This window comes from Catharus ustulatus, chromosome 26, assembly GCF_009819885.2.
Source record: "Catharus ustulatus isolate bCatUst1 chromosome 26, bCatUst1.pri.v2, whole genome shotgun sequence".
In the NCBI taxonomy this organism is placed as follows: domain Eukaryota; kingdom Metazoa; phylum Chordata; class Aves; order Passeriformes; family Turdidae; genus Catharus; species Catharus ustulatus.
The window spans coordinates 3,234,838-3,260,880 of NC_046246.1; the positions used below are offsets into that span (position 1 = coordinate 3,234,838).

General features: G+C 51.2%; 1 protein-coding gene across 1 annotated transcript in view; it reads left to right on the forward strand.

Annotated features, from left to right (window-relative positions):
* Nucleotides 1–7,879: 7,879 nt before the first annotated feature.
* EPHA10 (EPH receptor A10) overlaps nucleotides 7,880–26,043 on the forward strand; it is a 28,796-nt gene continuing 10,632 nt past the window's right edge. Inside the window, exons 1-6 of the mRNA XM_033080914.1 lie at nucleotides 7,880–7,914; nucleotides 9,061–9,125; nucleotides 10,345–11,014; nucleotides 17,751–17,906; nucleotides 19,289–19,630; nucleotides 25,494–25,618. Of these exons, the coding sequence (XP_032936805.1) occupies nucleotides 10,411–11,014; nucleotides 17,751–17,906; nucleotides 19,289–19,630; nucleotides 25,494–25,618 (1,227 nt within the window). The 5' untranslated portion in view covers nucleotides 7,880–7,914; nucleotides 9,061–9,125; nucleotides 10,345–10,410. The remainder of the gene's footprint in view (nucleotides 7,915–9,060; nucleotides 9,126–10,344; nucleotides 11,015–17,750; nucleotides 17,907–19,288; nucleotides 19,631–25,493; nucleotides 25,619–26,043) is intronic.

The following is a 26,043-nucleotide window of genomic DNA, read 5'->3' on the forward strand; positions in this document are numbered from 1 at the left end:
TTCTCCCAGGCCTCTGACAGTACCCACACTTTTTAATTAAAAGTCAGGGATATTAGAAAAGAGAAATCAATTCTTGTCACAATTAAGACTTGGTCTGAACAACTGCAGCATGTTTCAGTGAAGGATCCTCTCTGGGCTTATTGATCTGTATTGTCATAATGTCTAGGTTATTGCCATGGCTCAGACAGTCTTAAATGAATATTTCACCTGAATTATGTATGTTATCTGCAGGCAGAGGAGGCTGCCTGCTGCCACTCAGAGCCTGCAGGGCTCCCTGGGCCCCCACACCGCTGACCTGGGCTGGGATGAGCCCCTTGTATCCTACAGGGTCAGTCCCACAGGCTCCTCTGGGAGTCTGCTGCCTGTGCCAAGGGCCTGGTGACTGCTTGGGCAAGCCAGGCAGCCTCGGAGTTTGCAGGGCCAGGAAATGTCTCAAAGCTTGGAGACAGCCAAAGGGCAGCCATTGGCATCAGCTGAGCAGGAGCTGGCAACTGGCAGTGCCAAGAGGGGTCCTGCACCTGTGCAATGCTGCATCTCCCTGTACCTGTGCAATGCTGCATCTCCTGCACCCAGTGTAATACTGCATCTCCCTGCACCTGTGCAGTGCTGCATCTCCCTGTACCCAGTGCAGTGCTGTGTCTCCCTGCACCTGGAACAATGCTGTGTCTCCCTGCTAAAGGGAGCTGGAGCAGAGAGCAGGCTGGCAGAGGCTGAGCTTTCCCCAGCCATGGATGTCTCTGTCTTCCTCTCCTTCTCCCTGCCCCTCTCTTTCTCTTCCTCCCTCTGCAGAGAGGGGCTGGTGGGAGGTCTCCAGTGCTCTCCACTGTGAAAGTGACAGTAGAGTAGGAGGCTGATTAATCAAAATCTAATATGATGAAGGACCTTTTTAAAGGTAGAAGATGTCCCAGTCAAGGTTTGCCTGCCCTTTAAAAGTTCTTGAAAACTAGGGGGTCTTGGAGGAAAGAAAATTGATTTCTCATGGTTCCTCTTTTACCTTGGGGCAGAAAGTAAATTCAAAGGGGCTCTGCCATGAAAGGTCAGAGTCTGCTGCTGTGGCTGATAATGAGATCTCTCAGAGATAAATCTAAACACCTGCACTTCACCATGGAGCAGCTACTGGTTTAATCCAAGATTTGGAACCAGGAAGAAGGGAGGCACATGCTAAACCTTGCCTGCTGTGGAAGCAGAGGTGCTGGCAGCAGCAATGCTGTAACCCCTGTTATGTTGGTGCCAGAGCTGCTCCCTCCTGCCTGGTGGTGCCTGCCACAACCAGCACCTCCCCACAGTTTGTGCAGAGCCTCTGGCCCTCACCACTGTACTTTACACACCATCACTGCTCCCTTCCGTGCAGTGGCACAGCAGCAGCAGCTCCTGCAGCTGTGCTCCCTTCTCCCTGTGCTCCCCCCAGTCCTGTGAGCCACATCCCCCAGACTTGGGGGCTGGGGAAAGAAAACCCTGATGGCCTTGGCAGCACTCCTTGTGAACCAATGGCCGTGGCTTCCAAGGCTGCAGCCCACTAGATCCCATTTACTTTGTGATAAGTAGGATTCACATAATAACTTCTGGCTCATATTAATGCTTTTAATCTGCAGACCTCAGAAAGAGATAAGCCAGAGAAAACCAGAGAAGAGAGATGCTCAGAAAAAAAGAAAAGAAGCAGAGAAAAGTGAGTAGGATGAACTCTTTACCTCTCTATCCCATTAGCATGTTCGCTATGGATTGCACAATCCTGTTATGCACAGGCAGCCTGCAGATCTCGAGGCAGCCCAGAGCCCACAGTATCCGTGCTGGCTTTGGCTCTGGCTGCCCTCAGGATGTTGGGGAGGGCTCCAGCACAGCCTGCCCCTGGCTCCAAGTGCCTCCCCCTCACTGGGACTCCCCAGCTCCAGTATTTGTTGCTCTTTGTTTTGGGTTCAGTGGCCCTCGGGCTCTGTGTTCATGTCTTTGCTGTGTGACTAATTGGAGAAATGTCTAATCCCCTTCTCCACCCATGTCACTGTTATACAGCCTGTGATTAAACATGCTGTCAGCTGCTGCTGTTTGCAGATAACAATGCTGCTTTCTCTCATTCCTACACTATCAGACTCATTAGGAAGTTTTATGGGTAAATTAGTCAATCTGGGATTGAATAATGTCTGCAATGCATGCACTGAGAACTGCAGCTCCTGCTCTGGGTAGCCAAAAGTGCTGGTGGCCTGAACCACTGCATGGGGCAGAGGCCCAGCCCCACACCAGAGTGGCCCCCAAATCTGGAATCTAACTGCTGTCCCCATGTGGGCTCTCTTCAAGGAGACTCTTCAGGGATGAGCCCCACAAGACAGCAGTGTCTGGTTGGCAAAATCCTCTCTGATGCTTCATTACAGCAGATTCTGCAATGCACATAAAAAGAGGCTCTTTTCCCACTCTTACTGCATGAGACACTCATATATTTCCAGAGAAGGTGGGCTTGGTGCCTGGCTGTTCAATACAGCAGGAGCGAACTGCAGCTGCAGATGGGAACAGGTTGTTTCTGCCATTTGTTATTTTTTTCCCTAATTATGATGCAGTTTGGATGCTCTCTCCAGCATGCCTTCCCTTTCTGTTTATTCAAGCAGGATTTTTGTGAACCTAGATGCCAATTTCTTTCTGTGGAGTGCCCCATTAGAATGGAGCAGAATGTATTGCTTCCCTGAGCTGCAGCCCTTTCCCCAGTCCCCTTCAGTGCTGAGCTGGGATGGGAGCAGGGCTGGGATGTGAGGATCCCTCTGTCCATCCTCAGGACAGGGCTGGCAGGATCCCCATGGCAGCTATCCTGCTGTCTCTCTGTCCAGGGCTGCATCTCACCCTGGCAGGGTGGCAGGAGGAGCAGAGGTGCCTGCAGACATGGAAAGCTGCTCTCTGCTGAGCAGCAGGCAATCTGTAATTACTGGAGAGCTTTCAGGGAGCTGGACACACCATGCTGGTGCCTTATTTAGAGTCTGTCCAAGTGCTGAGTCCTGGAGTGCAAAATGCATCTATGAATTAGCCACAGCTGGATTAAATTGCTAATTATAATTTGCAAAGCGTATTCCCTTCTTCTGTCATGGACAAATGAAAAAGACTCGCTCTGCATGACCTCCCTGCCACCCTCACCCTGTGACAGGGGAGGGATAATTGGTGAATGTCTTGTGGTGATTGAGTTACCAAGTGAGCCCTGAAGTGTCTTTCCTCATCAGTGTGTCATACAAGTTGCATTTCTGATTTGCCTGATGAGTAAGAGCAAGAGCAGCACCACTCCATGGAAATCCACAGCAGTTCAGTGCCCTTGTTGTTGTTAAGGGGCTTTTACTGCCACGTTGTTGAGGGGCCAGAAAAGTTAGAAATCTTGGTAATGCATTTTAAATGGTGATCAGCACAAAGATATAAACATGAAAAAGCTCTTAATAAATAAAGGAAACACCATAATGGGGGAATCCAGGCCCAAGGTGCACTGGCACTTTGGGGTCCTCCTTTAGGGTGCACAGGGATGCTCTCCTCAGGAGCAGTGTGAACCAGACTGGCACACACTTAGTCTTCAAATTAAGCAAGGTTTGGGTAGCAGAGTCAGTGCAGTGCAGCTCAGAGCTGCTGAGGGAGTTCTGTGGAGGAAGCCTGGCACCAGGGCAGGCACTGGCCCTTGCTGTGGCCACTCTGGAGCTTCTTCCCTGGCACTCAACGCTGGACACTCACTTCAGAAGCCACATGGCCAGCAGGATCAGCCTGTCTAAAATGCCCCTGATAATGAGTGATGGCCACATGCTACAGATCCCTTTGTGAAACATAAGCAGCCTGCTGGAAGAGCATTTCTGATGTGACTGAAAATGAAAATCCTGACGACAGCACTTCAAACAGAACTGCTGCAAATCTCTGTAAGTGGTTTTAATGAAACAGCCAGGAAGAGGAGAGCAAATCAAAGGTAGGACAACTCCTTTGTTCAAATTCCTGTAATTGGTATCAAAATTATGTTAGTGGTTGTTTGCACCATTATACTTGAGGTACATCCTAATTTCTCCCTCAGCTCTCAGAGGTTTTCACCCACCTGAGCTCTAACTCTGCACCTCTGCCTTTCAAGCAGAGCAAGTGAAGGCACAGCAGAGGGGAAGAAGCCTGTGGGGTGCTGGAATCCTGCCCTGTGCTCAGCACCACCAGCAAAGCACCTCTGAGGGGCAGGACCTGCATCCTCCACAAACCTCCCCACTGCTCCCAGGGGAGCAGATCCCACACGTGACTCCCTGAGCACTTCAGGCTCTGTCACCAGACTGTGACACCTGGATCCCTCCTGTCTGCTTCTAATTAACAGCATGTGGTAATTTGTCTCTGGTTGAGTTGGAACTTAACACTAAATGGATCTGTGCCCCAGCCAAAGGTGGGGCTCATATTGATGATGACAGAATGGGGTATGACTTACATAAGTGTAATGATATTATGCTGCCTGGAGCTCTGGATTTTCTCAGTATGTGATGAATGTGAGGCATTTAAAAAAATTAGACACTCTATTTTACATTATTTTCTACAGTGTGGATATCTGTGGGCTGTCTGGAAATCCATTAGCAAGAAATGTAAAGATGCTTAAAGGCATTTACCCAGATTAGCTGTGTTTATGCAGTCAAGGGTCTTTTATGTGATTACCTTAAAAGCTAAAGAACTGCTGCAAAACATTTATAGTGCAGACATCATGAAGCAGAATACAGGTCTGACAGAAAGACAGAGCTGTTAAAAACAAGTGCACAGCTCTGGTTGCTTTGTGTTTGCAGACAAACAACCCAGAAAGCAGAAGAGTTTTCCCTTTGTAGCCCTGAGGCTGGGCTGTGCAGCTTTGAGCATGACATTTATGGGGAAGCTTTACATTAACTTTCATTTTCACTGTGATTTCTGCCAGTTAGGAGGAGATGAGCAGGGATGGGGCAGCACTGGCTGGGAAGCAGTGTCTGAGCCCTGGGATCAGCTGGGGTGCCAGACTGGTGAGATGCTGTTGGGACCAGATTGTCTGAGCCACTTTCCTCTGTAGGATATTCTTTAATGCCAGGAACACTTGTGCTGTACTGCTGCTGCTTCCTCTGCTCTGCCTCTGCCCTTGTCACAGCAGAAGCAGCAGAAGTCCTGGAGCATGTTTGTGTGACATGCCAAAACCAGCACAAAATTGCAGAAATCCGTTGTTTTTCAGTGTACTAAAATACTTACAAGTGTGGAAGAGAAAAGAGAAGTGCAAAGCTTCCATGAGATTTTTGCCTGCTCTATCTTTTGTCAAGGATTGCTCTTTCAGCTGCACATGGAGGCCTGCATCCTCGTGGCTCCTTTGTCCTTTAGCATAAAAAGTAATTTGTCAGCAAAAGAAGTAAAGTTTTGTTTTTCAGTACAGATCTGGCTGTCCTCCCACTGAGACTTTCAACTCTTTATCTCAGGAATTGATGGTCTTGGTTTCTGATTCTCTTTCTGTGGTGTTTGTATTGATTTTTTTTTTTCCAGGAGGGTTATTTTCACCGTGGTGTCAAAACTATCTCTCTGTCTTCACTTACAGCAGGTAATAGCTCAGCTTGGCCAATTACACCTTTTCTGGGCTAGCCCTGCTCTTTGCACAAGTTCCCCTGACAATCTGGAGCCTGGGTGACCTGATGTCTTTGCTTTCCCTTTGCTCTTGTCCCTGCAGCCTCCAGGCAGGAGTGGGGAAGGGCAGCAGCCCCAGAGCTGGATGTGAGCAGCAGAGGTGACCAGACTGCCTGACTATTCCTCCTCCTTCCCCTGCAGATACTGGCCCCTTGTTGTGCCACTCAAGGAGCTGGGCTGTGCCATCCCATCCTGTCCCTGCTGTGGCTTTGGGCTTGTTAAGAACATCCAGTAGTGTCCATTAAAGGCTTCTGTTTCTCTGTTTTCTTCACACCACCAATGGCTTTTTCATCTGCTGTTTCTGAAACAAAATTAATGAGATCATTTTCCCAAAGCATGATACTTAAAATCTTAATTAAAATACCTCTGGCTGTTCTAATACCAAGATTTTATAAGTGCTTGGAATATTTCAGATAAATGAAAAAACTGTGTGCTTTTAACATGACAGACACTTCTTCTAGTAAAACATATCTAACATCAAATCCTTCATATACTTCCAAAATCCTCTTCCCTACTTGGCTCCTCAGTGACAATACATGCCTGTGGAGCTTGGTGGTGAATGGAGCTGTCCCAGGGGTGTGGATTGATTTGCTTCATGACATTGATACTTTCCACTGTCCCAGCAGTGTGTGAATACTAAAAGGAAGCTGCTGTTCCTGGAGGCAGGCAAGCAAGATCCCCTATATTACACTGTGAGAGTTGTGTGTCATATTAGAGCAATCTGGCTTTAAAGGGCATCTTTCAAGCACAAACTAGCTTTTTCTCACACTTGACTGAGCACACAAATAACTGTGATTAAAGGTCAAGTGCCTTTATTTTATTTTTCTATTTTACTCCTTAAAAATTTATATGTGAAAGAAAACCTAGAAGTTAACATAGCATGAAATTGTTATGCAGTCCTGAGCCTTTAACGACAACTAAATATCACTTTTTCTTCCTGGGTGGCTTGAGAAATCTTCCGTAATAACGGGTCACTTCTTTTGGTTTCCACTTGAGAAAGATTTTAAATAAAGCCTGTATTTTGCTTCCCTGTGCTCTGTGACATGATGGAGGGAGGGTTTTGATTGCATGAATCATTGTCAGCAAGGCTGCTCCTGGGCTGCAGGTGCATGGCAGGAGGGGCTCCAGGGCTGGTGCAGCAGCACACAAAACACTGATCCACGCTGAGCTTGCCTAGATGGGAAGAGCACTGATAAATGGATGGAATTTCCTCACCAGTAAAGTTAACACAGAGAGGAAAGGTGATGATGATGCTGAGAAATGGAGAGCTGGAAACATCCTCTGTGTCCAGGTATCCAGCTGGGGTCTGAGCACCAACTCCCGTGAGCAGGGCTTGGCATGGGCTGTGCTACATGGAGGCTCAATGTTTTTATTTCAGACCTGCAATATTTTACATTTGACACATAACCACAGCGAAAAGAACATCCCACAGGAACAAATGTTTGCTTTGGTATCACGACACCCACTATCGAAGGAAAACCAGCATTCAGCCTGACTAAACTTGGCAGGAACCTGCAACACCTACAGTTGGAAATAACCAAACCTGGTTCAGTTCCTCCCCCGAGACAGGAGGTGGCAAATCCCTCGGCTTTGGTGAGCCAAGAATTAATTGCAGGATTGCTGTCCCGGCCCAGGCACCCCACAGCCCCAGCGCTGGGTGTGGGGCTGCCAGGACTCGCCCGACCCGGGGCTGCCTTTTCCTGCCGTTCCTGCCAGCGCATCTTTGCTTTCACAGCACCCACTGGGCTTGCAGGACGTGGACATGAAGCTGGGAATAAAATTTCAACCCGGAGGAGTCGACAGAACCGACATTCCTGGGCATGGCTTGGGATGAGAGCTGCCCCGCTGCTCTGGGCCTTGTGCTGCAGGAAGGAGGCTCTAACCCAACACTCGCTCGCTACCAGCTGGGCACGGGGTTGGCAAAGCACTGCTGGTTACGGCAGCAGCGAGGGGTGCCGGTGCCCCGGGCAGCAGCTCCAGAGCCCCGAGCCCCGCACGGAGCTCCGCTCCCTCAGGAGGCTCCCGCTCCGCCCCCTCAGGCGGCTCCGCCCGCCCGCCCGCGCTGGCCCCGCCCCTAAGGCCCCGCCCTTGCCGCCCATTGGCTGCGCGGGCCGAGGCCCCGCCCCCGCGGGGAGGGGCGCGGAGCGGGAGCGCGGCGGCGGCGCGGGGCGCGGAGTCGCGGCGCCATGGAGACGGCGCTGCCGCTGCTGCTGCCGCTGCTGCCGCTGCTTCTCCCGCTGCCGGTGCTGCTCCCGCTCCCGCTGCCGCTGCCGCTGCTGCTGCCGGTGCTGCCCCGCGCCGCCGCCGAGCAGGGTGAGCCGGGCGGGGCGGCGGCGCATCCCGGTGCTCCGGCACCGCCGTGTCCCCCGTGCCCGGCTGCCTCGGCGCGCGGTGTCCCCGCATCGCCCCCGACTCCGTTTGCCCGCGGCTTTCGGTACCGGGAGCGGCCGGCTCGGCTCACGGTGGGGTTGCTCCGGGGCTGGCCGGACGGGTTGTGGGGCGGATGTGCCGGATCTCCGGGGCGCGGAGATCTGCCGGAGGAGCGGGAGAGCACGGACGGGTCCTCGTGGAGTGACCGGGTCAGCGCGGGGTGCCCCGGTCCCCGCGATCACCGGAGGCAGCGCGATGCCAGTACCAGGGAGGCGGTTCGAGCCCTGGGTCCGTGTTCGCGGAGGTTGCGCTGCCGCGGACGGACCCCACCGGTGTCGGAAGGAGAATCTCGGAGCATCCCGGCTCCGAGCGGAACGGTGGTCGGGGATGTGCCCTGCGGGGATGTTCCCACCGGGGCTGTTCCCACCGGGGCTGTGCCCACCGGGGATGTTCCCACCGGGGATGTTCCCACCGGGGATGTTCCCACCGAGGCTGTGCCCGCCGAGATGTTCCCACCGGGGATGTTCCCACCGGGGCTGTGCCCGCCGGGGCTGTGCCCGCCGGGGAGGCGCCGCCGCGCCCCTTGTTCCCGGTGTCTGAGCCCGAGGCTCAACCTGCCGGTCACGGGCTGTGGCTGTTTGCTGGTTGTGGAAAGATCGTGAAGCTGTGAGCTGAGGGAAGTAGCTCTTCCTGTCCAAGACAGAATTGGTTTTGTGGGAAAAGGGTGTCGTTTGCCAGGGAAATCCCTCTTTCAAAGCAGCTGCTGGTACCTTTCAGTTCCAGCATCCGCACGCTGTGGGCATGGTACAGTGGCAATGTTGTCTGTGGTGTCCGAGCAATCATCCCTGGGGTGGCACCGTGTTAGGGCATTGATCAGGTACCTGCGAGGTTGTTCTGGGTGTGCACAGAGAGCTTCTGGTGCTGAGTGCTCACACGGTGATGCCATGGCTGGTGGAGCCGGGGTGGGAGCCGCTCCGTGCCCTGGGACCTGGCACAGCCTGGCATTAAGTTTCCCAGTGCATGGACTGGGTGGGTTTTACCAGCATTTCCTGTGTCAGTGGTTTTCCTAAGATGCTGCCTTCCCTGCAGTTGTCCTGCTGGACTCGAAGGAATCGCAGGCGGAGCTGGGCTGGACCTCACACCCATCGAACGGGGTAAGCACGGGGATGGCACTGTGTCTGCACCGCTGGAGAGGGTGGCAGGGTGTGCCAGCCCCGTGGTGCTCAGCAGCGTTTGAAATCCTGCGGTGTGAGCGCTTTGCTTGCCGCAGGGCTGGGGTGGGGGCTGGCACCACGGGGCTCCTCATTCCTGGGGAGCTTGGCACGATCAGTGCCCGGAGCCCCTGGGAGCAGAGCGAGGAGTGAGGCACCGGCTCTGTGAGCTCGGCCACTGGTGTGGAGTCCCTCCTCAAAGTGCATTTTACACTGCTAAAACAAGCCAATAAACACTGGCTAGTTAAGGCTTTGTGTTGTGGTCTGCACACCAGCATGAGCTCCAAGGGCCAGTCTAGCCCTTAGGACCCGAGGGCTGTGGATGAGGAAGTCACCGGGAGCTCTGTCATGTAATGTTTGTGTCACCAGCCCCTGGCTTTGCTGCTGGTGTTGGTCTAAAGCCACTTTCTGTAAGCTTGGAGTTGTGCTCCTTGCAGCTTCGGGTTCATTTTCCCGAATGGAAACAAAGTTAGAGAGAGAGCAGTAGGTCTGGAGTCATCTGTGTGGTACAGTTGTTTGTTTGCAGAAGAAACTCTGTTCTGGGTATGTTTTGACTGTTTTGCATAAATTTACCCCCAGAAAGAATTGCTTTGAGAAATTGCCAGGTCGTCATTCAGGCTGTGTGGGTTGAATCATCATTTCATTGATCAGAATCTCTGCTGATAGCTTTGGGGAAACGCTGTTTCACCTGCAGTTGGAGGATTTGTCCTGTTGCAGCTAACACTTCTCGTGGCAGAGAAGCTGCTGCTGTTCATGAAGGCATTTGATGTCCTTGTGTGATGATGTGATGGTGTCACACCTCCTTAGTCATCTTGGATTTCTCTGGGTGGCCTAACCCCATCCAGTGCTGCACTGTGTGCATGCACCTTCCCAGGGACAGAAAATCTGAGGAGTGTGTGGGAGATGAAGGCTCTGGCTCCTCAGCAGATGATGTGTCCAGAATCAGGCTTTGTTTTTCAAAATCTGCTGCCAGTGCTGCCTTTCTGGTTGTGTCTTCACATTTGACCTCTGCAGAGAGCTCAGGTGTTAGGTGGTCCAGGAGCAGGGTTTGGTGGAACTTCCAGTGCCTGTGACACAATGGGGAGGCTTGTGGTGGTGACACTGATACTGGTTGGTGTGTCTCTGCTGGGGCAGCTCCTGAGATTTTGTGTCCTGTCCCCAGTGGGAAGAGATCAGCGGCGTGGATGAGACCTACAAGCCCATCCGCACGTACCAGGTGTGCAACGTCATGGAGCCCAACCAGAACAACTGGCTGCAGACGGGCTGGATCGCCAGGCGTGACGGCCAGAGGATCTTCATTGAGCTCAAGTTCACCCTGAGGGACTGCAACAGCATCCCTGGCGTGACAAGCACTTGCAAGGAGACTTTCAACTTGTACTACGTGGAGTCTGACTCGGACCTGGGCCGCAGCGTCCGCGAGAGCAAGCACACCAAGATCGACACCATTGCTGCCGACGAGAGCTTCACACAGGGAGACCTGGGCGAGCGCAAGATGAAGCTGAACACTGAGCTCAGGGAGATTGGGCACCTGAGCAAGAGGGGTTTCCACCTGGGCTTCCAGGACGTGGGCGCCTGCGTGGCGCTGGTCTCCGTGCGGGTTTATTACAAGAAGTGTCTCAGCACCGTGCAGAACTTGGCCGTGTTCCCAGACACGGTGGCAGAGACGGCCTTTGTGACATTGGTGGAAGTTAAGGGCACTTGTGTGGCCCATGCTGAAGTGGATGTGGATAACCCCCCTCGGATGCACTGCAGTGCAGAGGGAGAGTGGCTGGTGCCCGTAGGGAAGTGCATGTGCAGCCCTGGCTTCGAGGAGAAGGACGGGGGATGCAGAGGTAAAAGTGGCCATCGGTGTCCTGGCAGTTCTTGTCTGTGTCAGTCCATGCTGCTGGAGACCTGAGCACAGTTTGGACAAGTGGAATTGTGCTCTGTCAGCCTTGTTTCTTTGGGTGGTGGCAGCTCCCCGGTTTGTTTGGAGGGCATGGGGCTGCTCTGCAGCGTGGTGCTGGCTGGGCAGACCTGGCAGCTCTGGGTGCTGTCAGGCATTTCCCAAAGCTTTATCTGCAATGTTGAAATTACTCTAGAACATTAATATCCCTATTGATACGCTTTGGACACGGTTTAATAATTTGGTGAGTTTACAGCTCACAAGGTTATGTTTAAGGACAGCTGCAAAAATGGACATACCCTCTGCCCTGAGACATCCCACTAACAAACCTGGGGCTGTCACCACTTTTAAAGGCAGGGGAGAGCCAGGTGTGGGATGCTGGCTGTCATGCTCTTCCTCAGAGTGTGTGAGCCTCTGAATGGAGAGAGTTGTTTGGCTAATGCCACCCCCAGGCACCTTCTTGCCAGCTGGGAGCTGGCAAAGGGGATGTGTTCTTCAGTGAAGCTCATTTGAAAAGACTCTTTGCACCCCATGCCTGGTGTCCAAGTGATACCTTGGATGTCACCCTTTTCACCTCAAAAACGGAGAGGAAAACAACTAAATAAGCCCCAGGCAGGTGGATTCCCCTGCACTGCAGGCAGGTGGTGCAGTAGGGGAGTGAGCTTTTCCCTTGGAATCAGATCTGCCCTTCAGGGGCACCTCCAGGCTTTTCACTGTGCTGATGGTGCTGCCTTCCTCCAGCTGGTGGGATGCCCTTCCCAGTGCTCTGGGCAGTGGCTTCTCCTGAAGAAGACCTTATTAAAGCTATCAAATTGAAATCTCAGTGCTGATGATTGCTTCAGTGGCTGCATGGCAGCTTGCCATGCTTTCCACATCTGTTTGGAGTGGGGATTTTAACATAACAGTCCCTGAAGGCTTTTGCTAATGTTTCAGGTTGCTCTGTTGAGTTTAAATAATTCATATTCTCTGAGGAAAAATATTTGGAGTAATTTAATGGACATAATTAAGTTTCTCTCCCCTCTCACAGAAAGCAGGTCATTAGTCATTCTCTGTGGAGCAGCCTCTGATGTCTGGTCAAATATCAGAAAATAGTTTTTAAGGGTTGAAAGTTTCGGGTTTGTTTGCAGCCCTGCATTAGCATAGCGCTAAGTGAAAAGCTTTGAAAGATTTCTGATGAAAGCAGCTAGAGCTGTGAAAATTCTTCAGTGAGGAGACAGAAGCCCTTGAGCTGGATGCTTTGGGAGTTTGGGGGTGGCACAACACACCTGGCCCCACCACCATGACCCTGTGGTGGAGGCTTTGGAGGGCTCAGAGGCTGTGATTCCTGCTGGCCCACAAAACTTTTTGGCCACAGTTTCTGCTGCAGCTCTTGTGGGGCTGAGAGGTGTGGATGGTGGGCTGGGGGCTTTGCTGCTGCTGGTGCCTGTGGGGTGGCACAGGCACCAGGGTGGCACTTGAGGGTGGTGGTGGCGACAGTGGAGGATGCAGGAGATGAACTGGTGAAGGTGTTTAAACTTGGTGGCAGAGCTGGTGTCCCTGATTTAACTACTGAGAGCATCCTGTACCAAGAGAAGGTTTGTGTCCTCGCTCTGAAATTAGGAGAGATGAAAAAAAGGCCAGTAGGAGTCATGACTCTGCTAATTCTGGCTGCAGGAAAGCTGAGTTTTCCATGTCCATCCTGTCCTACACCACTGCTTCAGAGGCACTCCAGCACTCCTGACAGGTTTGCATGTTTCTGATGGATTGTTTTGGTGTTTGGTGGAGTGGGACTGCACAACTTTAGAGCCTGTTCAACATCCACTCACGAAGAAGAGGAGAGTTTGTCACTGGAAATGCACTCAGGCTGCTTGTCCTGATGTATGTCTGCAGCCAGATGCTGCTCTGTGCTTGCTCTGACCATTCCCAGAAGATGCACAGCAGGCAGGTGGGCAGTCCTGGGCTCTGTGGATGATTCCTTGCCCGTCCCTGTTTTGTTTTCACTTGGCTTCTCAGCTTTGATGTCTTTTTGCCATTAATTTTGTCAGGTGTAGGCTGTAGCCTCTTTGTGCTGTTTGTTTTGTGGTGTGTAGCAGCAGTTTTTGTGTAAATGAAGCCATGATTGGGGGTCTGCCTGACACTTTCATTCGAAGTTGTCTCCTTCTGCTTCATCTTTCCTGTCCAATCCCCACTAATGTCTGCAAGGGGAATTTCAACAAAGCTCAAGGTTAATATTTACCAGCCAGATTTGCTGCAAATGAGACAACTTAAACCAGACATTGAATTAATATGATGGAGACCAGTTACCAAAAATAGCTGCCAGCCACTCTTCTTTGACAGAAACCTAAATTTGTGCTCTGGCAAAGTTTCCTCCTCAATTCATTTTCCTCCACTTCTGACAGCACTGGCAGGAGCCAGCTCTGCCCTGCTGCTGTGTCCCATGCTCTGCTGCCCCCAGCAGCACCTGCAGCCCTGCTTGGGCTGCTCAATGATGCTCTGATTAGTGGCAGTGTCCCTTGTCTACATGGGAATGACATCATGACATCGCTGAAAATGGTTTTAGAGTTGAAATAGTTTCTAGTGCTTTGTCAGGATTTTTAAATTATTTTTTAAAGAGATGAGAATGCTGCTTTTTTGGGGAGGAATACCTTGCACAGGAGGTGGCTTCAGTGACAGCCTTGTCCACAGGTGCTGTTTGGAATGGGGAATAACAGAAATTCCCCCTCCTTGTCTGCATCACTGGATGGATTTTTGAGCAGCATGTGGAATTCAACCTGCTGTGGACAGGACACAAGGGAGATTTATTGTATCTGTCTTAGGGAGAAAGCAAAGGTTTAGGGTGGGAGTGGGATGTGGGGTGGGTGAGATACTCTTCTGTCCATTGGATATGTCCCACACAGCATTGTGCCACTGCAGTGTCCTTAGGTGGAAAAGAAACAGTTCAATTGAAAGTTAAGAAATTTAAAATAATAGATTACAATATTTTGTCATTTACTGCAAAGATCCCTCTTGAAGCCTGAGGTCTGCTTTGCTGTTTAAATACAAAAAAGATGGATCCAAATGTACAGCACTTGGAGCTTTTGATTTGTTTCATCTTTTATACATTAGCTTACAAACCTGTAAGTGCTCCTGGAGTGTATTTTATCTGCTGACTGATGCTGGAGGATTATGCATACGTTTATTTCCCCTCCTGGGGCTCTGGAAGTTGCACAAAGCACCAGGTTTTGCTTTCATCATGGATGCAGCCACAGGCATCCCACAGTCAGGCCCTGTGCTTGCTGTGTGGAATTGGAGGAAATTCCACAGGAATTCTGGATCTGGGCATGTTGGGTTGGGGGTTGTGAGGTGGCATCAGCCTGGTGCTGCTTTCTGTGTGGAATTGGAGGAAATTCCACAGGAATTCTGGATCTGGGCACGTTGGGTGGGGTTTGTGAGGTGGCATCAGCCTGGTGCTGCTGCCCATCAGCCAGGCACATGGAGCACCCATGTAAAACAAAAAACAAGCTCTCTTTCCAGTCCCTCTGGAATAATGGCCAGGCTTGGAGGTGTTCATCATTTGGGATTGCACTGCTGGGTCACAGTGGGTCTGAAATAATTAGGGCAGTGGAAGATGTGGCAGATTCAGACACAAATGGCTCCATGACATTTAATTTCAGAGCAAACCACTCTGACCATTACAAGCATCACAAGTTGTTTGCAGAATTCCTGTGAGGTTAAGGTCAGGATATCTGGCTGCTGGATGAACATGTTGGATGGGCTGTTGAAATGCAGAGAGGACCCACAGCTGAGGGGTTTGTGTGAGCTGAAATTCTCTTCAAGGTGCTGCAGAGGCCAGTCCTACACCAGAACTGCTTGGTGGATCCATTAGGGGGCTGAGAGAGACAACAGTGGATTGCAGTTGGCTCAGAGGATGTTCCTGCTTCAGTGTGTCCTTGAGGAACATTCTGGCACAAATGGCAATGAGGTTCTGTCAGTCCTGGCTGGATTCATTGAGTGCACTCTGTTAGATTTTCAATACTGTCTTTGGACTAAATCACTAAATTTAATTTTGGCTCTTAAGAGTTCATTGTTGGGGATGCACAAAGATCTTGCCCCTGGACACAGGTTTTTATTTTAGTACTCCACAAATTATTTAACAAGGACAAAAATTGCAGAGTAGCATTGTCTAGAGGTGTCAGAATTGCTGGCAGTGTGTTGGACCATAGGCTGCTTGTTGAAAACCAGTAATTAAAAACCTCCAAACTGTGTGGAAGACAAGGTGCTTTTGGAATCTCTGGAGTGGTGCAGCCCAAAGTTCCCATCCTGGAACCCTGTGAGAGGTGAGGGGAGCCTGTCTCAGAGCTTGCACTGATTGCTCCTCATGCTGACTTTGTCCCTCTCACTCTGGCACAGAGTTTGGCTGCTGTCCCCTCTCTCTGCCTGCAGTATTGATCACAGCTGGGGTGGTCACACAAGGTCAGATCTCAAACTCAGCTTGGAGGGGGCAGAAGCCTCTCTGCTACCCGAGGGCATTTGTCAAAAAGGCTCTTTGGCCACCTCAGAACATCACAAATTCTTTTCTGTCAGTGATTTACACAAGGGGCCCTCTCTGCTTTGGGCAGCATGTCCTTGTCCCTGGGCACTGCCTGGCAGTGTCTGTCCCCCCTCGGGGCTGCTGCCCCCTCCTTCCCTCTGTGCTGCCCTGAGGCACTGATGAAATATTTGGAACATAATAAACAGTGACTTGCTGGGTTTGATAATGGGGTTAAGAGGGAGTATGGCTGGTCCAGTGAGGGGTCAGCAGGAGCAGGAGCTCCTGTGAAAGAAGCTCTGTGAACAACTGAGATGCCAGTGGTGAGATTACAGGTTTGAGCAGTGCTCAGGGAGGGCTGGATGCAAATCTAAGAGCTCCCAGTGCTCCCAGTCTGCCCTTTGCTGGGAGGGATTGTCAGGAGCTGGGGTGCCTTAACCTGTGCTGCTGTCCTGGTTCCTGCTGTGGCACCCCCAGTCCTGGCTGCCTGTTTCCCCAGCTGTGGCTTTCTTAAAGAGTATTTTTATGAATGTCTGCTTCAACAGAGAAAATTAACACACATTAAAGCAGATGAACTTTGTCAAATACAATTCCATGACCAAAACTGGAAAGGAATTGATTTTGGAAGACAACCGAGTTGTAGTGTTAATTATAAATGCCTGCATAGGCATTTTGAGTGAGGCTGCAGCTGTTATTAATTCACACTGGCACACGTGGTGCTGCTGCTGGTAGGACTTCACTGGGAAGGGAAATTGGAAGCTGTCCTATGCCACTGGATAGGAAACCATGCATTTTCCAGGTCTGCATCCTCAATTGCCCCTGCTTTCCCTGTGGCACAAGCTGGCAATGAGATCTTTTTGCTCTCTCTCAGCAGAGACACCTGCTCCTGCCTGAGGAGCTGTGTCAGGTGAGGTGGTAAGAGAAGCCTTTCCCATGGTCACTTCATGCTGGGTGATCAGGGTAGTTTGTTCTGCTGCTGTTTGGCAGTGTGCAGTGCCACACTGAGGGGGATGTGCTCTCTGTGTCAGTGACACGGGTCAGGTTGGCTTGAGGAGATTCTGTGGTCAGCAGTGGTGGAGCTGGAGAGAGGCAGCTGATCCATCTGACCCATCTGGCTGCTTCACTTTGGCTCTGGGACAATGAATTACTGAATTTTGTTGTTTAATAATTGAGTTGTGGTAGCACCAGAAGACCAGGACCAGGATAGAAAGCAGTGTACAAAAAAAGGAATTTCATTCTATAAATTGATGACCTGATCTCCCAAGAGCTGTCACATACCCATTGCAGAAATAAGCACTGTGAGATGGCAGGGACACCTAAATCAGCTGGAGACCAAGAAAAACTCTCGTAGGATGAGGTGGAAGAGGGTGGGAGTTTGTCTGAAAAAAGAAACAGAGACACACATATGGTACATCACATGTGCTGGGCACTTCTGTTCTTCTCAAGGGCAAGTTTTAGGCAGCCAAGGGAAAAAAAATAGCAAGAAAAAAAAGCCCAAGGCACCTTGTGGAACACACTCACAGGGGGTTGTGGTGCCTGCTCCTGGGACATGCAAACTGGGGTGTTTTGTGCCATTATTAGTGACAGACACTTCTGTAAACTTACTTCTGGCTGTTAGAAAACAGGGTGGGCTAGTCTGAATGACACTTCTAATTGGAAATGTTCGATTCCCTGTGATGAGATGTCAGATTTTGTGTGACAGGCACATCTGAGGGATGGGGGCTCTGGGCTTAGTGCTTGGATGCCATCATGTTTGTAAATAGGATTGATTTTCCTGTCCTGTCTGATGCTGTGATATTTCTGCCCTGTGTGGTGGTCAGTGCTGCCTAACTAAAGGAAAAAGCAAATCCTGTCTCCATTCTATGAATACACTACTAGCTTTGGTTTGGTTTCTCAACTCTAAGGAGGGTATTGGAAGTTTCAGGAGTGATTTTAACATTTGCTATTTTTTCCTTGTTTATCTAGCACCCTAGATAAGGAATGATTTACTATGAAAATCAGAGCTACAGCAGCCAAATATCCCTTCTGGGTAAAACCAGTCTCAGTTCCAGGACCATGCAGGTGCTCAGGGAAAGCAGCTTAGAGGGTGGTGTCTGCTGGCCAGTGGCAGCAAAGCAGGTCCAAGGAAGCAGGGAAATGCAGTCACAGACATTGCCCATTCATCCTGTGCTGCTCTCTCACCCTCTCTCTCTTTCAGCTTGCCTGCCGGGGTTTTACAAGCTCTCCGTCCGTCTCCCTCGGTGTTCTCCATGCCCTGAGCACAGCTTCACACACGAGGAAGCCTCCACGTTCTGCCTGTGCCAGACCAATTACTCCAGGTCTCCTTCAGACCCAGCCTCTGCCTCCTGCACGCGTACGTCTCACTGGAATTGCTGCTCCTTTGGTGTCCAGGGACTCGGTCTGTCCTGCAGCACAGAGCCAGGGCTGGCCAGGGCTCCCCTGCCTGCTCTGTGATTTACCAAAATATGAGTATTGGTCTAACACCCATACTCAGCTGTGATGGACAAAAGACTCTCTAACAATTTTAAATTAGAAAGTGTGTGTTTATTCAGCGCTGGGCAGCAGTGTGAGGTAACCCCCCAACACACACTGCAGAATCACAGGTGGTCACAGAGTGAATTTATTGACAAAATGTTCAAACAAATACATATTCATAATACCAGCCCCTCCCATCCCTGCTTCCCATGGTAATTAGCTTGAATGGCAATTAAGCAGAGTGGTTGCTTCTTGAATTAAGTCTGGGCTCGTTTTTGTGGGGAGGGGTCTTAGAAGGAGGAAGTAATGTGAGTCTTCCTCGCCCTGACCTTTTCTATCAATGACAATACAAATGGCTTTGGGGCAACTCCAGTTTTGCAAAGAATGAGTTTCTGGTTGCAATTGTTCATGTTTATTTGGATCTACCTACCAGTTTCATCCTTTCCCATTGCAAGCACAGCTAAGCAAACATAAATTGACAGGAATCAATTATTGAAGTTTCAGGTAACTGTCTCAAGCCCAGTTTCTTCTAACTTTTAACTAAAATCCTAATTTCTTTAAGGTTAGTGTGTGCTCACCTCGGGGTCCTGCCTGTGCTGGGGGATGCTGCAGTGGGGAGGGGATGGAGGGACTGTCCCTAAAACGCAGAGCTGCAGACTGGGGGCTGATCAGACAGATGTGCTATCAGGCTCACAGACTCCCTGGTAAAACTGGGGCACAGTCATTTAGTCACTATAGTTCACAGGTTTTAATTAAATGGCCTCTAGTTAATTGGTCTGGAGTCCAGCTGCTCTGGTGATGGATGCTGTCCAGCTGCCAGCACAGCCAGGAGGAGCCCTCGGTCTCTGCTGAGCATGGCTGGGCAGGGACTGCAGTGGTGCTCAGGAGAGTGCTGGGTCCAGCCAGGTGCTTCTCGAATTTTCTAGACCCACCAGCGGCACATGAAGCGGGTGAGCAACTCCAACCCAATCCTCTGGGTTAAATTTAAATTAAATATTCACATTTAGCAGGGAGAGACCCCACAAGGTACAAAGGGATCTCCACTGGGGACACAGGGAAAGGCCGAAAAAAGGCCAAAAAAACGGTGAGCTGTGGCTTGTGGTGCACACACCTCCCTCCAGCTGGGAGGTTTAGCACCAATGCTGTTAAACACAGCCACCCCTGGCTGTGGCTGTCCAGGACAGCTCTTGTGCTTTACCCCCAGCTCCTACTGCACCTCCAGCTTTGTCCCAACACCTGTGCACCCTGTTTTCCTTGCAGGTCCCCCCTCTGCCCCGAGGAACCTGGTGTACAGCCTGCAGCAGTCGTCGCTGGTGCTGGAGTGGAGTGCCCCCGCGGACGCGGGTGGCCGCAGTGACCTGACCTACAGCCTGTGGTGTGTCCGGTGCTCCGCGGAGCCGCGCGGCCGCTGCGAGCAGTGCGGCAGCAGGGTGGGCTTCGTGCCGCAGCAGACGGGGCTGGTGGGGCACACGGTCACCCTGCTCAACCTGCTGCCCCACGCCAACTACACCATCCGCGTGCTGGCCCTCAACGGCGTCTCGGCCCTCAGCCCCGCGGCCGGCCCGCAGTACGCTGAGGTCAACGTGACCACCGGCCACGCAGGTACGGCCACGGTGTCACCCCGGGTGGGCTGGGGTGTGGGGAGTGCTCTGCAGGGAGGACACAGTCTGTGCGTGGTGTGGTGTCCGTCTGTGTGTCCGTGCCCTGTTTGTTCTGTTTGTCCTGGTTGGCACGGATATGGTGAGAAGGAGAGAGATAAAAAGGTGACGAAGTAGGGAGGGAGAGAGAGACAGAGACAGAGACAGAGACAGAGGGACAGAGACAGACAGAGAGACAGAGAGAGAATAGGGGGAATAGCTACCAACAGATGGGACGTCCTCGGATCATCCAGCGATGTCTTCCATCCATGGGGAGAAAGAAGTCTCCAAGGGTTTCTTCTGAGAGTGATAGTTTTACAGTCCATTTCAAGGCAAGGGGCCGCTGACCAAAAGGTGGGGAGATTTATGGACCATTGTGAGTGAGACCTGTTGTTCAGCTGCAGAAAGTACAGTTCAGCCTGCACATGCTAGGGCACAGTGCACTGTGACAGTTCAGCACACAACCAAGCCCAGTCCATCAGAGCATCCGCTTTGGCGAGGCTCAGCGGCTCCTGCCCGGAGCGAGTGGTGGGGGGTCTCAAGGTCTGAGTCTCTGACGATGATTGTGAGGCAGAATCAGGCAATCTTTGGACCGACTCTTACAGCCCTGTTTGTTCTGTTTGTCCTGGTTGGCACGGATACGGCAGAGGGGCAGGTGGAGACTGTCACGGTCTGCACAACCTGAGTGGGGTTGTGATGGTTCGTTTGACCGCAAGGTGCAAAGGACAACAGCAAGAGACTCAGGTTTTGTTCAGCAACAAGCAGCAAAGCAGTTTATTGAGGGCCAACAATTCAGTTTTGGGGTAATGGTGAGAAGGAGAGAGATAAAAAGATGACGAAGTAGGGAGGGAGAGAGAGAGAGAAAGAGACAGAGAGACAGAGAGAGAATTGGGGGAATAGCTACCAACAGATGGGACATCCTCGGATCATCCGACGATGTCTTCCATCCATGGGGAGAAAGAAGTCTCCAAGGGTTTCTTCTGAGAGTGATAATTTTATAGTCCATTTCAAGGCAAGGGGCCGCTGGCTAAAAGGTGGGGAGAGTTATGGACCATTGTGAGTGAGGCCTGTTGTTCAGCTGCAGAAAGTACGGTTCAGCCTGCACCTGCTAGGGCACAGCGCACTGTAACGATGCAGCACACAACCAAACTCAGTCCAATAGAACATCCGCTTTGGCGAGGCTCAGCGGCTCCTGCCCGGAGTGAGTGGTGGGGATCTCAAGGTCTCAGTCTCTGACGATGATTGTGAGGCAGAATCAGGCAATCTTTGGACTGACTCTTACAGCCCTGTTTGTTCTCGGTTTGTCCTGGTTGGCACAGATATGGCAGAGGGGCAGGTGGAGGCTGTCACGGTCTGCACAACCTGAGCGGAGGTCGTGATGGTTCATTGACCGCGGGGTGCAAAGGACAACAGCAAGAGACCAAGGTTTTGTTCAGCAACAAGCAGCAAAGCAGTTTATTGAGGGCCAACAATTCAGTTTTGGGGTAATGGTGAGAAGGAGAGAGATAAAAAGATGACGAAGTAGGGAGGGAGAGAGAGACAGAGACAGAGAGAGAGAGAGAGAGAGACAGAGAAAGAGAGAGAATAGAGGGAATAGCTACCAACAGATGGGACGTCCTCGGATCATCCAGCGATATCTTCCATCTGTGGGGAGAAAGAAGTCTCCAAGGGTTTCTTCTGAGAGTGATAATTTTATAGTCCATTTCAAGGCGAGGGCACTGGCCAAAAGGTGGGGAGATTTATGGACTGTTGTGTTCAGAGGTTCATGGCTTCAAGAATCAGGTGCAGAAAGTTCGGCTGTTCTGCCCTGTACCTGCCCGAGTCCATTGTACCGTGACAGTGCAGCACACACCCGAACAGTCCTTGGCAAGCATCCACCTTGGCCAGACCAGAACTCCTGCCCAGAGTGAGAGGTGGGGCCCAGGGGTCTCAAGGGTCTCAGGATCTCAGTCTCTGATGATGATTGTGAGGCAGAATGAGGCAATCTTCGGACTGAACCTTACACTGGCCCACGGCAACTCCCAGTTGGTGCTGCTGGGAGGAAAGGAGTGAGTGTGGTGACAGCCTGGGCTGTGAAGGGACAAGTGTGCTCTGTGCTCTGGCTGCAGTTTGAATTTACAAAGCATAAAAAAACCCCAAATCTTTGATGAAGTAATATTTTCAGCCCATTCATCAAAAAAACCCTCCTTGAAACAGATAATTCAAATGTTGGCTATCCTTCAGAAACAAAAAAATTGATTTCCTCTCTCCATCCTGCTCTGGTCTGTGAAACAATTCTTATTGTGATTGTCCCCGTCCATTTCCAGTTTGGCATTTCTGTTCTCTCAGGAAAGGGGAAGTGAGTGTCCATGACTGAGGACAAGTCCCTGAGCAGGGGGTGGCTGAGGAGCCCCTCCTCTGCTGCTGGCTGTGCCAAAGGACAGCCAGGTCCCTCCTCTGCTGCTGGCTGTGCTGAAGGACAGTCGGCTCTGCCTTGTTGTGTCCTTGTCTGTTCCTCTGCGGTTACATTATTAATTTGCATGAAAACCCTTTCCCAAGCCACAGTTAATGGAGACAGATAATCCTCAGGTACCTCTTGGCAGGAATTGGCCAACAATTTCATCTGAAGAGATTAAACTTTGATCTTGTTATAAATAATTTTCCCAGCACTTGATCAAATGTCTTTGTGCACGTTGTTGCTTTCTCTTCCCTCATACCATAATCCCTGTGGCTCCATTGGGGGATGCTGTGCTGCAGACTGCTCCTCAGCAGAGGTGTCATTCCTCATTAGGATCTTTGCTGTTCAGGGATGGATTTAGCTCTGGGAAGGTCTCCTGCCTCCTGAGCTCAGGGCAGGGGGACAGAGAACAGTCTGGGGTGTGGTGAGCTCTGACAACAAGCCATTGCTCCAGTCTGGTGCAGGCAGAGGGACCAGAGCTCTGCAGCTCCCACCCTGCCTAGCCCAGGTCTGAGCTGGACACAGGGTGTGGGCAGTGAGTGCTCCCTCCTCTTAGTGACCAAAGCAGCAAATCAGTGATGCCAGCCCATGCCTTGGCTGCTAAAAACAGCTTTTCCCCTGGGGAAGGGGGAAATCTGAGCCCCTTGCTCAATACCCTGTACTCCTGAGGGAACTGAGATGCACATAAAGAATGTGGATAATTAATCCTGTAATCTGTTCCAAATCGATGTGTCTTGTTGAGCTGTCAAGTCTCCAGATGCAGACAGGGGCTCACAATGACCCAAGCAGCCGAGGCTGGGGAGTTTCTTGGAACACTGGCAGTTTTTATTGCTGGAAGTGTCCTCTCCTGGGCAGTGCCCAGCAGGCACCAGTGCCCTGGTTCCTCTTCCTCTGCACTGTTGGCAGGGGGTGACAGTGATGGTTAACCCATCAGCACAGAAGGGAGCAGGTTGTCTCCCAAGGGAGTGGCTGCACACAGAGTTTGTCTGTCAGACCCCACTGTGAGGAGGGGACCCTGCATGGGCAGGACACGGAGCCACAGCTCAGGGACAGCGTGGGGAGCTGCTCCTCAGAGCACTTGGAGCTCCTTGGAGTGCTGACTCCACAGCCCCTTGTCCCTGGAGCCCACCACAGATGCCTGGGCTGATTTCCGTGGTGGCAGTCGTGCTGTGGTCTCAGAAGTTGTTTGCAGCAGCAGGGGAGCTCTGTCTGCTGATAAGCAGGTTCAGAGGAAAAATTAAACAAGACCCTATTTAGCTGTCAGATCCTGCTCCTCTAATCCAGCTCTGTGCTGCCCTTCCCCTCCAGCAGTCACCAGAGGGAATTTTCCATCGTTCCTTGTAATTGCGGCAAAAAGAAGAGATGCAATTTAGTCTGCGGGTGGCAAAATTAATACCGTGTTTTTTCTAATCTGTCCCCAGCATGGAACTAAATAAAAGTGTTTGAGAGTGAGAGGAACTGTTCACCTGCAGGAGTGGAGCTGCATTAGCCATGTAAATGTGCACTCCATGCCTGTGTCATTTGTATTCCCGGCAGGAATGCAAGGCTCCTGCCTAAAAGAGCTTTTAAATCTGTTGCTGATTAATAATGCAACCAGTGCCAGAATGCATCCTCCTTCCTGAGGCTGGAGAAGGGGTTTAAGCTGGATTTGGTCCTCCAAAGTGGATTTGGCTGTGTATGCCCAGGGCTGATTCAGTCACTGTGGGGCAGCAGGGCCACAGCATGAGCCAGCTCTGGGGCAAATGTCTGAGCTCCTGGGGTCAGCCTGCTGCTGGTGAGGCTTCTCTGCTTTGGAATGGAGATGTCTGAGGCAGGAGCTGCCTGGGATGGTGCCCAGGGCATGTTCTGTGTTGGGACAGAGAAAGGGAAGAGGTGTCTGTCTGGCACAGCAGGGCAGGGTGCAGGAGCAGTTGGTGTCTGTGGCTGAGCGCAGCTGTTGGATGCACTGAGCTGTTCTGGGAGGGACATGGTGCCACACTCAGTTTTATGCCTGTTCTGCTGCTGCACTGCTTAATCAAGAGGATAAAACCCACGTACAAGGGAATGGAGTTTATAAAATCAGGCAGAGTGGTGAATAATTTAATGTTTGCTTTCTCAAATAGAGGCAATGATAGGAGAGCTTAAAATATTGATGGGAAGCACATTTTTTTTCACAGTGTGAAATGCTTTATAGCCTGTGTGATGTTCTTTAATGTTTTTTAAACATGTTTGAGGCTGGCACCTGCTTTTTTGTCGTGTACCATGGGCTCTGCTCTAAAGCACATCCATGAGTGAGAGGATTTTTCCTGATGACTTTGTTAACAGTCAGGACCACACATCCAGGTCTCTCCAGTCCATTTCCTGGATTCACAGATACAGGAGGGCAGCTGTGTGATATTTTATTTATCATACAACACAGTGAGGAGCACTTAGCTTGTGTTACAGGAGCAGGACCCAAGGCAAGTTCTGGGGGATAATGTTTGATTATGTCCCACACCATGGGGTGGGTCACAGCACAGGGAGCTGCACAGGAGCCCCTTGGACTCTTCTCACTCTCATAAGAAGCCAGAGGGACTTGGAATCAAGTAGCAAATCACCATGAATAAAACATCATGAGTGCTTTTTATTTCAGCAAAGATTAATGAGCTAAGTAATAAATACAGAATTTCACAGATACTTAAGTTTACTTTCTAGGGACTTGTTCCTCTCCACAGGAGTCTTGGTGGGATGAGCTGGGTCCAGGGAATGTCCTGATTTGATGGGAAGTCGGACAAGCTGGCAACAGTCAATGTCCCCGTGCAGCTTTTGCTGTGCCTGAGGGCTGTGAGCTGCTTGTGGAGACTTGCTTGGAGCCAAGCCTGGTTAAAATGGGAATATTGGCAAGTGCATCTTGCAGTGGATGAACCAAATGGATGCACACATGCACGAGGGAGTTTGTGCTGACCAGAAATGCACAGGCAGCTCCTGAGGCACCGCCTGCTCTCAGAGCAGGGCTCATACTCCCAGTCCAGTTCCATGGTGTGAGCTGGTGTGAGGTGGTTCAGGAGGCCTTGGCATGTCCCACCAGCCCTCCTGATCACAGACTGTGTTTTGCCTTTCCCAGACATCTTCAGCAGGGGTTCAGAGCCGAGGATGTGAGCCCATCCTCAGACCCCTCAGCAGCACTATGGGTGGAAGGTGCCATTGGGATTTTTGCCAGTTTTCCATCGGAGTGTTCCAGGCTGCCCATGGATTACAAAGCTGTTGTGTTTTATCACTGTCTTCTCCCATTGCATGGTCACCAGCTTGGAGCTCTTCCTGATTGGAAGAGAGGGCTCTGGTGTCTGCAGAAGCCACACACTGTGCAGCTGTTTGTTCCAGGTTTCACTGAGGCAGCAGCTCAGTCCCTGCCCGTTCCCTCTCTGCATTTCAGCGCCCACTGCGGTCACTGACATCCGCACGGACAGGGTGGAGCAGAAGAGCGTGTCCCTGTCGTGGCAGGAGCCAGGCTTCCTGACTGCCAATGGCACTGAGTACGAGGTCAGGTACTTTGAGAAGGTAAGCTCTGGGCACTGCCATGGGCTCTGCTTGTGCCCCTTCCTTTGCTGCTGTGTGTGCACAATCCCTGTCACGGAGTGACTGCAGCCAGGCAGGGACTGACACACCACAGGGAGTTCCTAAATCCTGCAGGAGATGCTGCCTGTATCCCCAGCCTGCTCTCTAGGGGAGTGTTGGACCTTGTGGTCTGCACTGGTTTGGGACTGAGAGCCACAAACCTGTGACTGTGGTGAGCTATGAATGGCCCTTCTACATGGGAGGGGACCCAGAAAATATTTTTATGGCAGTTTCTTGATTTTAAAAACTGCTGCTCTTTGATAGGTGCAGTAAGTTGGGAATTTTATGAGAAATACCAGTGGGCAGAGCAGGGACAAGGCTCTAAACCAAAATAAATGCAGTTTATGACACAGTTCTGCAAATTACCT